This window comes from Paralichthys olivaceus, chromosome 10 (assembly GCF_024713975.1).
Source record: "Paralichthys olivaceus isolate ysfri-2021 chromosome 10, ASM2471397v2, whole genome shotgun sequence".
Taxonomy (NCBI): Eukaryota; Metazoa; Chordata; class Actinopteri; order Pleuronectiformes; family Paralichthyidae; genus Paralichthys; species Paralichthys olivaceus.
The window spans coordinates 12,343,621-12,360,776 of NC_091102.1; the positions used below are offsets into that span (position 1 = coordinate 12,343,621).

The 17,156-nt window shown below is 41.2% G+C and overlaps 1 protein-coding gene across 5 annotated transcripts in view; it reads right to left on the bottom strand.

The window, feature by feature from the left end:
- LOC109631046 (uncharacterized) overlaps positions 1 to 17,156 on the bottom strand; it is a 135,619-nt gene that overhangs the window by 36,075 nt on the left and 82,388 nt on the right. For 3 of the 5 annotated variants that reach the window (XM_069532716.1, XM_069532717.1, XM_069532718.1), the window contains 4 exons: positions 10,456 to 10,581; positions 4,326 to 5,933; positions 3,196 to 3,340; positions 2,361 to 2,517 (listed from right to left, as the gene is read on the bottom strand). In XM_069532716.1, the coding sequence (XP_069388817.1) occupies positions 2,466 to 2,517; positions 3,196 to 3,340; positions 4,326 to 4,773 (645 nt within the window). In that variant the 5' untranslated portion in view covers positions 4,774 to 5,933; positions 10,456 to 10,581 and the 3' untranslated portion in view covers positions 2,361 to 2,465. The remainder of the gene's footprint in view (positions 1 to 2,360; positions 2,518 to 3,195; positions 3,341 to 4,325; positions 5,934 to 10,455; positions 10,582 to 17,156) is intronic. The other 2 variants (XM_069532720.1, XM_069532719.1) reach the window with 1 other exon arrangement.

Sequence of the window (17,156 nt, forward strand, 5' to 3'; positions counted from 1 at the left end):
GGCCACACTGCCTAAAGCCAGATGTAGTCTGAGGCACGAACTGGAGAACTACTGTGACACATCCAACAACCAATCCTCTGTCTTATTCTGTCCCTCTTATAGACATGGAGGACATACTCTGATCCTTTCCTTGAGCATACAACACAGTAAAAAATACTGCACTCAAAATCCTCCTGAAGAACACTCATATGATTTGAAATCACTAATGTATCAATATGCAAGTAGCATCTTATTTTATTTGATCTTATTACATTTTCCTTCATTTTATCCTCTTTTCAAACAGCATTGTGGCCAACACATGCAGGCAGCAGCACAATTAACAAGTTCCATAAATATATATTTACAATTAAAACAAAGAATTAATTACAACATCATTGAGTATCAAACACAGCCATCAAATATCCATCACACGTGATCAGCAGGGGCAATATGAATAAGTCAGCACATCTACAGCATGATGTGTTTGCCTCAGAGTCATTTAAAATGCCTTTATGTAGTTGGCTGAGTTTAATCTCGTTTTACTTACTGTATATACAGTTAGGTGGCCTACTGTAGTTTTTGTTCTGTTCTGTTGTTTTCATGTAATCTTGCTTCCAAACATACAAACCAACCAACCAACAAACAGACAGGGGTGAAAACAGATGATCCTGGTGGAGGTAAGAAGATTAAGAGTCGAATGCGACGTTAGCAGCCGCTGATGAGCTATGAATTTGTTTTTGTCTTATTTCAAATACTTGCTGTATTTGTGAAATATTGATGGAGGTATATTGCTCAACATGTTCACCATCTATGTATAATGTTTTAAATTCCAAAAGAACTGGTGCATAAAGAAAACCTTTAGAAATCTGAGACATTACTTGACAATGCCTCCCTCCCCCAAGTTATAACAAGCCAAAAATATTGGGAACCACTGGTTTAATCTCAATTTTAAAAAGACATTGTATTTTATAAGTGCATCACATTTTGCATTGTAACATAACCAATGCATCTAAGTGGCTACATTAAACAGAAATTCTCATTAAAACATCACAATTGTTTATTAGGACGGCACTAAAGAAATTGTACTCAGCTACACCACTGTTTTCCTAATCTCTCCATTAATGTTTGTCTCATGTGTTCATCTTTCTTTACATTCAACACATCCAGTAGAACTAATTGTATCAGCCGACTTTTTCCTTCACTTCTTTATCCTTTAGCATATAGACGGCAGGGCTAATATTGGGAAATGTAAAAAAAAAAAAAAGGAAAAAACCCTCATGGACTAATCTTGTGCTGAGTACAGCCATGATAATGATGATGGATTAGAAATACAGCAGTGTATTGGGATTACAGTGCTATTAACTGGCCAGGGGAGGAGGATGAGGAGGCAGACCAGTATCAAGCTAATCAATCAAATAATCGGGACAAGCCCTTGTCTACTAGAAACAATTAGACCACTTCTCCAAAATCAATAGCCCTGCATTCTGTTTAGATACCCACTGGTCACTCATTCAATAAAGCCTCCATGGGTTTTGATAAGCCTGCCAGTCGCAGGGCCATTTGAGTCTCCGAGTGGGAGCAAAATACATCACACAGGCTCCAGGAAGGCCTCATAAAAATTGCAAATCGAAAACAATATAATTTTATGTGGCAAAGGTTATTTTTCCACTTGTTCATTATCAAATGTCTCATGTGAAAGCATTGCTATGAAGGGGGCAAAAATCTATTCTGTCTGGAGTGTTTGGGGAAAACGGGAGCGACGCATATTATATCTAAAGGAAAACAAAATAACGATGGAATGAGAGGGGTTCATGAAGTTGCTCTGAGAAATAGTCCTGGTAGTGGAGGTGTCTCCTGCTTCCAGTGCAGCTCCCATACATAATTAAAGCAGGAATTTGTATCTGTCTGCACTCTGTGGCCTCCTGATGAATTAATATCTGGTGGAAGTCCTACACAGCCATCAGATTAGCTCATTTATTTCTGTCAGCTGCTTGCTCTATCAGCTATTTGTAAATCAGAGAGGGTGGGTGGGTGGATTGGGGGGTGTTGAGATTGTTGGACGTGTATTTATTATCATAAATGGCTGTTATGAATTAGGTCTGTTTCAAACATCCAGGCTATAGTGCCGCAAGTGTAAGTGCACAGTGATGACTCATTTTTGTTTTTTTTCCATGTGAGAAATGTTACGTTGATGTTGCTGGGCTGGTTACACCTTAGCATCACAGCTGTGCATACGCCGACACACTGTGATATTCACCGCAGACGCATAGTCAAGTGTGGGGCAAGCAAAATCGACCTCCAGTCAAGTTTTGGGATTCCATGTGCAAAAACCACAGCTGCACAACCAGGTGAGTTAGTCTGTGCATCAGTTTGATACTCACCTTCTGTGTCGGCTTCTGGGTGGTTGTGGGACTTCAGTCGAAGTCCTCCTCCTCTATGGGACAGTTCCGGCTGTGTGTGGGTGTGTTGGGGCATCATCTCCCAGGTTAGTGGGAAGGTGACGGGATCCAGGAGCTCCAGGAGTGGAGGTGTGTGTGCCTTATGTGCATGGGCGGGTGCAGGGGTATAGGGAGGGGAACAAACAAGAAGACTGCATTAACCTTTGGTCTGCTGGGGAGGGGAGGGCACGAGCGGGCCGGGCTGGTTGAAGGGACACCCCATAATCAGGCTCCTGTCAGCGCTGTTTCCAGGAGATTAATTCAGCTGGTTTCAATTCCAGCCGCCGCTCCCCTTGCTGCAACCCAGGGTGCACATATCGTCCTGTTTAAAACACATGCATGTGGCTTTGACTCAATTTAACGCAGGCATAGCGGAGGGGGAAGGCTGGGTCACGGGAGTAGCCTTCCTCCCTTGCAAACACAAATAACATGCATCAACAACAAAGCAGAAATCCCAGCTCTGGCCGAGGAATCCAATAAGAACATGGTTGCAACCTCCATGGGAGGAAATGATGTTTGATCAGGCTGGAGCACTGCGCTACACACAGAGGATGTAAATTTTCTCTTTCAGTTAACAATATGGTCCACGACACTCCTCAGCTGTGGTTTAAACACCTGCTCAAGTCACCCAGACCATCAGAGCTGCCAGACGTAGCCTGGTTTTTTGTGGCCAGAGGCTGAGTATTCTCTGCTGGCACTGGCTAATGAACTGATGAGACTCCAGCGCTAAGGAGCAGGAGATACAGTGACAGAGACGTAGGGGCCCACCGTTAGTTACCTGTAATAGCCCGGGATGACGATGTGCACCCCAGCACTGGGCTGACAGATGTCGGGGTTCTTCTGATCATCCATTTTCCGCAGCGCGTCCGTAAAAGGTCCCGTGGCATTGATAACACATTTGGCTCTGACATCAAATTCCTGCCCTATGAAAGAAAACAGCATCAATCACCAGGGGCTATTCATCTGTGGCTTGTGACAAGCCGGATTATTAATTTATCAGCGAACGCCCCCCTCTCTCTGTAATAGAGTGGCTCGAGTGTGTCCATGGGAGACTTCCCAGGATTGTAATTAATAGGAAACAGACATACCTAATTTCCCTCTTGCTTCTTTGTGTCACAGAGTAGCTCGGTGGCAGTGACTGAGGGATCCTTTTCAAATTGTGGAAGGGAAATGTTTGTTAATGTGATGCTTGATATTGACGAGCTACAGTATATAATGGGACGAATATCCAAAGATACCATGAGGACGGCAAATGATCTGTTTTGAAAACAAGGTGAATGACGGACTACCCTTTCTAATTTGACATGTGATGCCGTTACTTCTGAGAGAGAGAGAGGGGAGAAATGGAATGATGTGGCTCGAAACCCTGAAATTCAGTTTTTTTCTTGAAGAGGAAGTGGGGGAAAAAAGACTAAGAAAAAAGAAATGATGTCAAAACTGTTTCTATTATCCTTTCAGTCTAAGCCCTCCCCATGTGAGGCCCTCCTCTCACATTATTAAAGTGAGACATCTCCTCCAGGAGCACACTTCATTCTTTTAAAACATCAGGGGGTGGTCATGTGTTGAGACCCTCAAATCTCGGTTATTCATGAAATCTTTCAGAATTCCATCTTTTACCCTTAACTGCTTTATTCTTCCAAAGCCGGCCCTACGCATGACATTTAAAAGGTAAGTAAGGCCATTTGGAGTACGCTAATTTCGTCTTATGATCCTTCCTACAAGATCTGAAGCAGTCCTCTACACCATAAAACTCTTATAAAATATTAAAAGCTGCTGCATTAGATGTGCAATGACTATGTGCAAACTAGCAGTGAGTAAGAGGCGCTGGGAAGGCCCCTGTTGTGACGGCTGGAAAGAGTGGGAATGGAGTGAGGCAGGAAGGGAGGAAGTGGCTTTTGTTGGATTTACCTGTGATCACATCCCCGCAGTGAGCTCGGCAGACCCTCTCCTTCCCCATCTGAGGGTCTGCCCTCTGCAGTAGGTGCACCACTCCAGTGTAATTGGCTATGGCAGCCCCATACCTGGCAGCAGTGAGGGCGATGGCGAGGTTCATTCGAGCATCGTTGTGTTGTCCTGCAGCGGGGGGACAGGACCAGAGCAGGGGGATGTGAGTCACCCCGAGCCTGTGACTGGTGGTATGGAAGTGTGTCGGAACCGATATGTCACATCTGTCCCTGTCACTTTGCATCAGTGCGATGGCTGCTCCGGCCACACGAGGAGCACACTTAAAGCCACAGTGGCCCTTTGGCCTGAGTGTGGGCCCCACGACCACCCCGCCCCTCCCCACTCCTGCAGTAGGAAGGAGAGCAGGTCCTCGGAAAAAGGAAGGGAATGTGGGGATAAGGAGCAGATGCATCAACGGCTTAAATATACCAGGAGCTGACTGACGGAGACAGTTTTTATTTTTGCTCTTATGTGTAACACGTTATACTTATTTCTGCTCAGTTAGCATTACTGTATATTTTTTTCATTTTTTGTATGGCTTTTAACCTACTTGTACACATAACAAATTTGTACACATACAAAGGTAAACAATATGAATAATAGTAAAAACACGCTACATTCTTTAGTCACTGGAAACCAAAACTTCCTCTGGATAATCACATTTCTCCGTTTGTCAATGTGACAGTAAATAGCTCTCGACAGCAGCTCATCTGCTCTTTTTTTTCCAGCCGAAGATCCTTCTGGCAGAATCCCTCTTAATGAACAGAGAAATCTAGTATCAAGATTTATGGATTAATCCCTCTTCAGCTCTAAAATACCAAAGATCTATATTCAGAGTCACAAGGTCACAAGTTTTGTAATTTAAATGAAAGGGTCTAAAAGGTGACAAATGAACAAAGCCGGGTTTCATTAGGAAGTGATTCTTATGTACATCTTTGAAGATTTATTGCCGGACAATCCCTTGGTTCAAAAGTAAAGAGAGAATAGAGATGATTAATCACTTTTAATGTTGGTGTCTCGGGTGACTTTCTTTCTATTTGTTATTGCCAGGGAAGTTCAAGTCCTCATTGTTGGCCGGGGAAAATGTTGCTACTTTGCAGGAATGAGCAGGGTCCTTTGTGCCCTGATTTATTTTACGTTTGAGCGACTTGAGGCTAGCTAGCTGGTGGGCTCTGCTTAATGCTACGGCATGCTTCAAGCCATTCCCCCCAACACGGGAAAATAAATAAATAAGTTGAGAGCGAAAAGTAAAAAAAGAAAACAAGAAAACAACAGATTTAAAGGCCACATTTTAGAATGAATTACATACAAGAGCATGCACCCTGCCATGATGTATTAGGAAGACCATGGAATCCACTTCTTCATCTCTGTTGGGTGAATGTGACCATTATAGTGTATGGGCAGCAAACTTATGCCACCGGTGGTGCGTGCACATGCATACACACACACATGCACGCACACACACACAGGGTTGAGAGGGGCTAGGCACCAGTAGGCAGTGTCTGATCCTCTGTGATTGCTGAGCCTCCTGACGACCTTTGACCCCGTGATTCACAGCTCTCTGTTGTGAGCCTGTCACAGATTGGCAACGGGCAAAGAACAGGAGCATTAATACTACATTAAATGTCAGGAATTCAAGGATTAGTCAGATCACGGTGCGCAGGATTTATGAATGGGCGGCATAGCACAGCTACAATAACCTGACACACTGATGAAGATAACAATAATGATGATGATAATTATCATCAGCAATTAAAAAGCCAAAATGGCCAAATGACAGACCAAAGCTAAATGAGCATCAGAGCTCCCTGGAGGAATGGGAGCCCCCCCAACACCACCCCCTCTCTCTGCCACCGCCACCACCCCCCTCCCCCCTCCCTGGCTCCCTCCCATCCAGCCCCTACCTCCGCTCGGCTCACACATACCACTCGTCCCAGCCTCCTGGAGGTACGAAACTCAGTGGAGTGAGAGGAACTCTGCGGCCGGACAAAATGCTGCAAAATGACAGGGACAATAATGACAATGAATTTCATGTCTCCCAGTCATGGAGCCAGCGATGCTTGGCTGGGCTGACTCGTCCAATTAAATTGTTACAGGTACAGCGGGAGATGGAGTTATTATCCCAGATGCTTTCGTCAATTACTCCTCCAGCAAAAAAGATGATTGGGTACATGAGCGGTACATAAAGACGCAGCAACATGCAATATTTCCTTAAAAGTAGAAAAAGTTTAAATACAGTGCAAAACTGCAATAACAATTCTAGTTCTGTATATTTACAACATTTATAACTGTACAGAGTAAAATGTGAATATTAAAAAAATCCCCTTTATGAGAACATTGGTCTGTGCGATTTACGTGTACAGGGCGTTACAACCTGTTTGCCATTTCTTACTAAATTATATGTTTGCAAAGACTACATTTTCTAAGGCTAAAGGATGTCTACATCTTGAAACCATCTGACCGTGATGGCTTGAAAAATCCTGAGGAGATGAACCCGAGCAGTCAAAGCCCGATCCCCAGTAAAGAAGGTCAGGACAGAAAATGTCACTGCCATAATGTACCCAGTTGCGTACAGGAAAAAGGGTGGAAAAGACAGCTTGAGGTAATATTAAATACGTGTAAGTGGTCTAATGCTTTTATTGTTTCATTCCTTTGTTCTTTCTACACTAATTAGGATAAATTTCATCATTTTACAATCAAACAAAAAAATTCTAAAGCTTTGTGGGTTTTTTCCAGATATTTCTGGTTTCTAGAAGTAAATCTTTTTACTTTCTACTGGTATTAAAGTGAACAAATATAAATAGCTCGTATAAAACACCCCCTCTCCTACTTACTTCTGCTAAATGAATAAGGTTGACAGATCACTGCTCAGATAGTGGCCGCGCTCCCTCAGAAGTATGTTGCCTTTTTGCAGTACATGGGAATCCACATATCCTCAAATGCTAAATGAAGTCTGACAGATAGCCTAGAGAAACAAAGTTGGGAGTTTGCAGCTACAAGGGAGACCCTGAGTGAACAGGACATGCTATGTACACCCTGGCTAACAATCAACATATGCTTTGTTTTTCTGATGCCAACACGAGGCACATATGGCCCGCAGATAGATGGATCCTGGGACTGGTTGGTACGCGATGCCCACTGGCTATTTTCTGCTTTAAAAATGTTGTTTCTCATTTGTTTACGCTCACATAAACAGCAATTACACGGCTGTGTGAGACACAAGATATTCTGCTGGGGAAGACTGATGCAGAATTTATGATTAATGACAAATAATTGAAAACCTTTAATTAATTACACTTTTTCTTTTTGGTACCAAACACACTGATCTCTGCTCTTTGGTGCTCTTGATTCATTAACAGCTAATGCATGTGTTTATGGTATGTCCTTGGAGTGAATGTTAAACATACAATATGTAATTTTGGCTGCATAGGGGTCTATCAATCAAAACAATATCAAAAAACCTAGTTGGATGACATTGTGAAGCAGTGTAGGATCATGGGAGTTGTTATCTTCTACCCATAGCCAATGAAAATATACCTGATGCATCTCAGGTGCAAATTATGTTCACGGATGAGGTGATGTATGAAAGCTTTATTCAGGCTTTGCAGCAAACGACAATGAATGATCGAGTAACCAATACAAACAGTCACACGTCCTTTGCCCCGGACGTTAAAGCACAGACGAGCAAAGCTCCACGTAAAATAGATACACACAATTAAAAGAAACATCTTGTTACCTTGAATAAATATGGATTTTTCTGGGTTTGAGCATTGTTGCAAACAATTTGGATAATGTACGTACAGAATGTATGTACAGAACAAAATACATAGTTATGTGTCACGTTAATTTTAGAAATTTTAATGAAGAATGGTCACATATCGTATCTTAAAATAGCAACAAAGAGGGTTTCAAATGCACAATTCAGCTCTATAGATGTGCTACATTTTGAAACTACTGCAGAATAAATGTATATATTTCTGAGAGCTAAATGCATTTTCTCACACTTGCTCACATAAGACAAGTGACAACTACTTTTGCAGTCACACAGGACAGATCGTAGGACAGATGTAGATTTCTACAATTTGCAGTCAGACTGCTGCTATCTGCATCTCCAGCTGTGATAAGTGCTACAATTTTTAACACTGCACAAAGTGATTGGTACTGTATACTTTCATGGTGCATTATAATGTGCTCAGAACACCTTAAACTGCTCAAGAAAGGATTTCAGGCTTTGAGCATAATAAACAACCTGTTTGTCTTGCATGAGTGCAGTAGAGTATGTGAATCACCACCTTGCAATACTATAAAAGATTCACCCTCTGAAGGGTAAGCAGCATGTGCAAGTTAACAGTCTTTTTATTCCCCGTCTGCAGCCTCCCGCTCTTTGACAGTGTTTGCAGCACTAAAAAAGGTGGCCATCATTTCATGATAGGCCTGAACTCCACTTTGACTGATGATAGCTGGGTCACGTGTGGCTTTGTGCGAGTGAGGTAGGGGTTTCGTGGATGGTGACAGGCAGCATGATGAGTTAAGACGCTGCCACAGATCAGCAATGAGAGAGAAATCAGAAAATCTCCTATCCCCCCTCTCAGTAATGAGCCACACCTGTACACTGCTTTAAATACCAGAGAGAAGCTTTAAATGTCAGGCACAATTAAAGCTTATGATTCAAAGCTGCACCAATCAAATCAAGGCCCCTGAGTTCACCCGAAGTCTGAGAGAGCAAAGGCGAGATGGTGCAGAGACGCCGTGGACCGCTCCTCCATCTCCCTTACACTCCAATGGTCCTCTCAGCCCAAAGGTGATTGTAAAGTTTACTACCATTCGGCTGAACTTCTCCATCTTCCCCAACTCCAAGCCTTTATGTAAGGAAAGGTTTACTGCTGTTTCTGGTTTATGGGGTGAAAAATGATCATTGAATAGGTAGAATGTGAGAAAAACATACAGTGGGTTTTGCTTGAACACCTGCAGCGACATCAGATATAGGTGTAATCAAGAAGCTGGACAGTTTCACTATCAAGAAGAGGAGAATTGAAATGGATAATTTCAACTCTCAAAACTAATTTAATTAGGCCTGAAATAACTTTAATATCCACCAATGAACAGATCTGTTGATTCCTGACCCATAAAGTGTCAGAAAACCATGAAAAAGGTGTCAGCTAGTTTTTTTTAGCCTTAAATTACACACAACCAAAAGATATTCAATTTACCTTAATAGAAGGGTAAGAAAAGCACCAATAGTTCACATTTTGTTTTTTCTTTTCATTTTCTCAAACGACAAATACTTTCACCTAAAATTAATTAAAACTTTGATTTCATCTTTATCTGGGGATTTAAAGACATAATCTGTGTGCATATTTGAATGACAGCAATGACCTATCACAGTTTTCCTCGTCCTGCTGGTGTGAGAACTACATAAGAACCAACATTTAATATCCTGCTGTTTTGTTAGTAGATTTCGAGACCTGAATCAGATATATAGGTTTTGTGGGTAAATATTACTGTGACTGTAAGCATGAAATACCCAGCTCCAAACACAGTTGCTTTAATTTGCCCTTCTTTTCATCTGAGACGTACAGCACAGCCTACATTTTACTGTCGAGCTGCTGACTAGGCAGTTGCGATTCGTGCAATCACACTAATTGGTCTCTTCTGCTGCTCACCTCCAGGACCTTCGTATGTTCCTACAGATAGCAAAATAAGGCTCCTAAAGAAAACACAAGCCCAGAATAATGAGATTTCTCAAATACGGTGAAATGTAACAGAAAATGGTGACATTTCACTTTGAACCTTGGCGACTGGTCTTAAACAATTCTCAGACAAAGGAGGACACATGGGCGTCATTCCAGCCATTACCGAGGGGATAATTTCATGAATTAATTCACTATGTGATGCTGGCAGAGGTCTGCTAAGTTGTAAGATTTCTTTAAAACAACTTCAGAAAATTCCCGGGCAGGCAGTCATTGAAGGCAAACATGTCACTGCTTCCCGTGAATGACAAATGAACATAGGAGGGTAAATAAAGCAATATGACCAGAGGGACCAGGAATTCTGCGGATAAGTGTCAGCTGCGGAGAAAAAATGAAGCATTTACCTGTTTGTAATCCAATTTCGTGATGGCTTTCTGTAGATATCGGACTCCTCCGTGAATGAGCTCGGTGCTGCGGCTGCTGGTGCCTGATGAGAAATTGTCTCCCCGGCACAGGGGCAGTTTTGAGATCTGACGATGGGAACCAGAGGAGCACATCAACATTTGGATACTTATTGTCCCAAATCTTTAGAATGGATCAAGATACTATTCACATATGCACAAGCCTCCACTGTAATATTCATGACTAGAACAATATTGTGAGGCCATACATATTCCATTGGCTAAAAACAACAATCATTTCCACCGCTTTGACAGCATGAATAACAAAAAGGAAATGCATGTTTAGAAAACACACTAAAAGAAAAGAAATCCAGAAACAGAGATCTAGAAAATATCTGTTTTAAAAAAAAACATTTTTAATAAATGTATGTGAAAGAAATCATGTGATTTTTATAGCTTTTTAAAAAACATTGAAATCACTCTTTGCTTATTAAAAGCTTCTTTGCTGTCCCAGATGGTCTGTAAATCCCAGTTTTGAAAAGAAGAAAGGAAGAATAGCAGAGGATTAGAAGAAAGGGTTTGAAAACAGCCTCTACACCGCCATTAGACAACTTGAGTAAATAAAAGGGGCAAAAAAAACACATTAAAGAAGCCTCCGACCAGCAGCATAGATAATTGATTTGGTATGTGATGGTAACCACAAGAGGATGCTCCCGCTAACAGGAGGAGAATAAAAGAGTTATCATTCATACTTTTTTTGTTTTGGTGATTGGACTAATGCCCGCAGACTTGTTATGGAGGGAAATCATCCCAATCCAAACATGCTGCTGCTCTAGACTTCACAGCAGACATGTGGAGCGCCTTACGGATCGAGCCCCAGAGAGACGGCTTGGAAGCAGCTCCATCACAATGGCAGGGAGGTTATGCAACATCAGGATGGAGAATGCCCATTTGTGGTTGCAAGCAGGGGCTGAACAAGAGTCCGCCTTGAAAAGATCCTCTGGAAAAGCTCCTTGCAAAAATCAATTGCACTTGTATTGAAAGAAAAATATGAAACTCATCAGTTTGTATGCTCATGAAACCTAGATACATTTTGGTGGTGACAATGAAAGCACTTTGACTATTATCATAGGGAAATAGTGTTTTAAAGAATTATGGCTATTTATATTGACTTAGGGATCTGTATGTGTTTTGTAAAAAGAAAAAATTATATCACCACACTATTTTAAGGGGCCAATGAGTCTTGTTTCTGTTAGCACTAAGTTGTACTGGGTGCTGTAGTGGGTAAGGTCCTCAAGACAACCAGTAGAATAGAACTAAACACCTAAGAAGTACAACACTCCAGCTCTTGTTGCGCAAACCAGTGTAAAAAGCAATTCGGAGCATCGTAAGGCCACTATCTGAGCTGCTCTGGGTAAGAGCTCATCCATGTACACTGCGTTTACCTGTTCAGCTGCCTCCACACACACGACACACAGGCCTATAGCATCCATGCAAAAGAAAACCAGTCATCCATTTCATTGTCATATGACTCCAGGGGACAGTACATATTAATAAATGTGTTTCATTATTATGCATATGTCTTTATATTCCTCATGATGGATTTAGGAAGAAAAGAGCCATGCATTTTCTGTGACAAAGCTGTCAGACACCATCAAGCAATAAAAAACAATACATCACATGCTTGTTTATATTCCACACCCAATACCATTTCAAAAATATTGTCTCTGTAGATTAATCACGAAATCTGCATGTGGCACGCACACACACACAAACACACACACACACGGATGAATGGGCCAGAGACATGTTAACAACAAATCTGACTAATTAGAAAACTTGGTGGTTAGTAAAGAAGATGATGGCACAGGATTATCTAAAATAAGCAATGCAGAAAAAGACAAATGACACTCTTTCTCAAGTTCACTGTGGTTGTTAGTCATGTGCTCATTACAGATGCACCATACAATCTACCATCTATTAGAAGGAGGAGGAAATATTACACAGGATGCAGCATAACCTAAGTTACCTTTCATTTTGCTCTTTATTATTTATCCCATTCAAGGTCTGGGAGCCATAGAATGAAACTGTGATACAAATATGTGATTATAATACCTCACTTTCAATATTTGTATTCATCAAACATAATCCGAGGTCTCAGTTAATTATATTTTTCTATAGAATTACTACCCTGCGATTGTACACCAACGCCAACCAGTGCAGTTTCACTTTCATTTTTTTTCACTGTGACCTTTGACCACTAAAATGGAATCAGTTAATCTGTGAGTCTAACTGAACATTTGTACCAAATTTTAAGAAATTCTGTGGAGGTGATCTGGATATATCGTGTTCAAAAGAGTGGGACAGGCAGACGGACAGATGGACGGACGGACAACACAAACACATAATGCAGATCACTAAACATTCCTCTGCAACACTTCAGACAATCTCACCTGTTTTCTTTTATATGCTGCCACTTTAGTTTGGCTATATAAAATAAAATAAAACAGCCCTATCCTCTACGGTGACAGCATTTCTATTCCCTCCTCCTGGAATGCCATGCCTCCTACTGCTCTGTGCAGATACAGCTCAGCTGGTGATCAACAGGAAAAAGGAGGCAACAGAACAGCAAAGATTTCAGTGTAAGTGATCCATTGTTAAAAAACACTGGGCCTTATTTCACACTTCAGTCGCATTCGAAATACTGTAGTTCTTCCAAGTTTTCTAAAGGTTAACTTTAGAAAAGAAAAATGATGGTGGAACATAATTAAGTATATCTACTCACATACTGTACTTGTCAAAATTTGAAATATATTACTGCAGATCAAGTACTTTGTTAATTCAAGTACATTTTGCTGCTGATATTTATACTCTTTTACTCTTGTAGGGTTTTGAAAGCAGGAATATTTTTACATTGCTGTATTGATACATCCAATAAGTGATTTTGGCCACTAGGGGTCTTCCAATCAAAACATTAAAAAAATACCTCGTTTGATAACCTTGTGGTGCAGCATGGGATCATGGGAATTGATGTCTTCACCACCATTGTCAATGAAAATCTATTTGACAGAACTCAGATGCAAATCATTTTCACGGATGTGGTTATGTATTAAAGTTATATTCACGTTACGAAGCAAAGGGGAATGAATGATCGTGATCCATTACAAAATGAAACAATACTGTTTTTTGGGGGGTTTGAACATGGTTTGAAACATTTTGGATAATGTAAGTACACAAAACAAGCATCAGACAGAATAAGTGTAGTCGTTTTAATGTAGAATTGTTACATATTATATCTGAACGTAAAGGATCTGAATACTAGAAACACATCTACTGCTGTGCCTATTTGAAATTCACTTTGGTGTAAACAAAGCTCCCATCTCTATGCTACATCCACTTCTGTTGAAGAGCTCAGGACAACCTCCTCACACCACAGCTCAGATGTTGTGCTGCACGAGACTGAAGCCTCAAGGAGGAGAAATCCTCCCATCAAGCTGCTTTGAGGAGAAAGCTTTGCAGCTTAGGAAAAGCTTCATCCAATTCCCTCATTACCCATTCTAGGACACTTTAGAGCGGCCGAAATGGAGTTTCAGCAAATTCCAGCACAAAAACAAATCTGCCACAGAGTGCCCACTATTAGTGATCGCTCTCGACCATGTCTGTAGCTGCAAAATCTACTCACACCTCAAACTATTTAGATAGGAGACAAACAAACACATTCAAAATGAAAAAATCTAAGCCTACTATTGAAATTAAATCAATACATTTATAAGTGATCTATAAAAGCCCACCAAAGCCTGGGGCAATGACAAGATATTTCAGAGTCCTTAAGCTCCACATTCATAACTATTACAAAGAGATTCACTTCACACTCTTTGGCGTCCATGTCAGCCTTTTATAATTCAGATATGTTATTAATCAAAGAGAATGACGGAGAAACTAATGGTTTGTCTGATTTTCACTGGGGCACAATCCAGCCAGCAATTGATTGTGGCATCAAGGACACCTGCAGCTTCAGAATACATTTTCACTTTCAGGAGGAGCGAGAAGAAAGAAGAAGGGAAAAAAACAGCACCACGAGAAAATATTGCCCCACCACATGAATATGCAGGGACTTGATACCAGCAGTGTCATTGCTAATGTTGCTGCCAATTACAGAGCATGTCATGACACTGTGATTCATGAATATTCATCGTTGACTGATATAGACGGCAGCAGTATGCAGAGGCCTCCATTCCCTTTTTACTGTCTCATTGTGAATGGTGGACAGGTACCTCCATCATGCCATGGAGGCGCCTTCCAGCTGCAAGACAAGCTGTTCCATAAGGCATTGCTAGTTAACAGTGTGTTATATAAAGGTGTATAAAAGTGATGAAGTGCTCCCTGGCTCTAAAGAGCAGGCATTAAAGCATATTAAGTAGACATTTAAGCTTGTAAAGTGGGAATCTAGAAATGGAAAGAAGACACTGAGCAAAGGGATGCCTTCAGGGTCGGGCTGTTCAATTCCCAGAAAGTTTGATACCTGCTGGTGCTTGGAAATGAAATGAGGTTTGTGGGAGCGAGTGGCCAGCGGGTTTCACAAACTACCTACAATTAAAGTAGGGTTGGAACAACTCCAAACACCATTTCTCCAGTTTCAGAAAAAAGTGTAAATGAAACAAATAAAATTATGCAAAGTAACACGTGGATCAACAATTAGGCCTTTAGCTCATAATTTGATGTGATGTATCGACACCAATTAGCCACAAGTTTCCTCACAAGCTCCGGTCTGGCATGCAACATGGTAAAAGCTTAGATGAAGACACACAGACGACATAAAACCTTTCTTTTTTTTTACTTATTGCACGACCTGGACCAGACGCAACATACAAAACGATTCTAAACACGACATTACAAGAAAAAGCAGCGTTCAAAATCTAACCTGACTATGGCTGATATATAAAAGCAGTGGAGTACAGGAGTACAATATTTCCCTCTGACATGTAGTGGGTTGTGAGTTGAAATACACATATAGTGTAGGCTTACCTCAAATTTTTACTTCAGTATAGTACTTGAGTATTTGTCACATTGATTGCTAAACAGTGAGACCATTTTGTATCTTATCACACTCATAACTTTAATAAATGCAGCACTGATGGTTTGATCTACTGAGTATCTTATAAATGGCCATTTTCAGTCTTGCTCTGCAAACACGAATAGCTCATAACAGCAATAACTCTATAGTTTAATCAGCTAACCACAGAACATGTTGAGAAGTTAGGATGCAACACACATAGATTGGCTATAGCTGCATAACTGTCTGTGATTGATACATCATAGTTGGATATCTTTGTGTCCAGATTAGATAGAAGACTTGACTGTTACATGTGGGTCAGAGGTTAAGTGGAGTTAATGGAGGCCCAGAATCTGTGCACCACTTGCGGATTGGAGGCTGCAGACATATATTCTTTTGAGGTGACAAACAAACATGGACTCAAATTACTGTCTGGAGGCATATCAGAAAATGTGGTTAATGGTGGATGACCACGTTTGCTTTCATGCTCTCACCTCAACCTGTGAGGCAGTGGACCTGGACATCCTGTGACTTAAAGATGAGGACTGTTTCTTTTCCACTAATAACGTGTATTTCCTGCACATTCCCTGCTTGGCGCTACCTGAAGTGAACTTAACAACATGTGAGCCTATGTAAAAGCATACACTCCCTCCTCACTCTCTCTCTCCTGCACACGCACGCGCGCAATACTGTCAGTAAACATCTCCTCAAAGTTAAAAAATACACTTGTGTGTGATTAAAAACTATGGCTGCTCTCTTTCAAATGACTGTCAATTAATTGCGCACATAAATGGGAAGTTAATTATTCTTCGGTAAAACGGCCAATTAAACTGTTAATTGTGTTTTCATTTTAATTCTAAATGGTGAATGGATAACAGTAAATACACACCTAGAGTTGTGGCCGTGCGGCAACGGAGTTTTCAGACACTGTTTGAGTTTGTTATAGAGATTAGCGCACAATGCAGAGGTTTTACGCATGCATTTCAGCGCACAAGGAAGGGATTTAGGCACATGTGAAACTCTTGTAAAAGATGCAAGTGAAATTGCAAAAAATGGGGGAGGTGTTTTCAAGGTAATTACAACTTAAAAAGGAACACACCAGAACTTTTACAACAGTATTTTTCTTCTGAATATTCGAAGTATGACGAGTGGAATATATAATTAACAAATCCTTCCACGATGCGCACCTGAAAACGACTGGGCGTGACCACATTGCCTTAATGGGGTTAGGCTAATTAAGAAGGTTAATTATAAGAAACAGGGGCCGCTTGATGTATGGCTGGTGAACAATAGTGTCCTCTAGAGGTGAGAGCAACCATAATATACAGATATAGTGCACCCCCTCCCTCCCTCCCCCTGTGCACACTCTGTCCTTGTGTGCTCTGAGTGCCGTCAAAACAAAAAAGAAAAAATTGGATGAGGTGGCTGTCCCGTTGCTCTTATAAGAAAGAACCAGTCCTGTAGAAATAACACCTGGTGCTGCTACCACATGTGATTCTGGCTGCTTTTACGCGCAGGTGGACCAATGCACCACATGTATCTGCTCTCTGATTTGGCTTGCTGCCCGGGCCAATATGTTAACGGGGGAATAATAGTGATAAGTAGGCCATCGCGATTGGCTACAAGGTGTTGGTGTAAGATTATTCTGAGA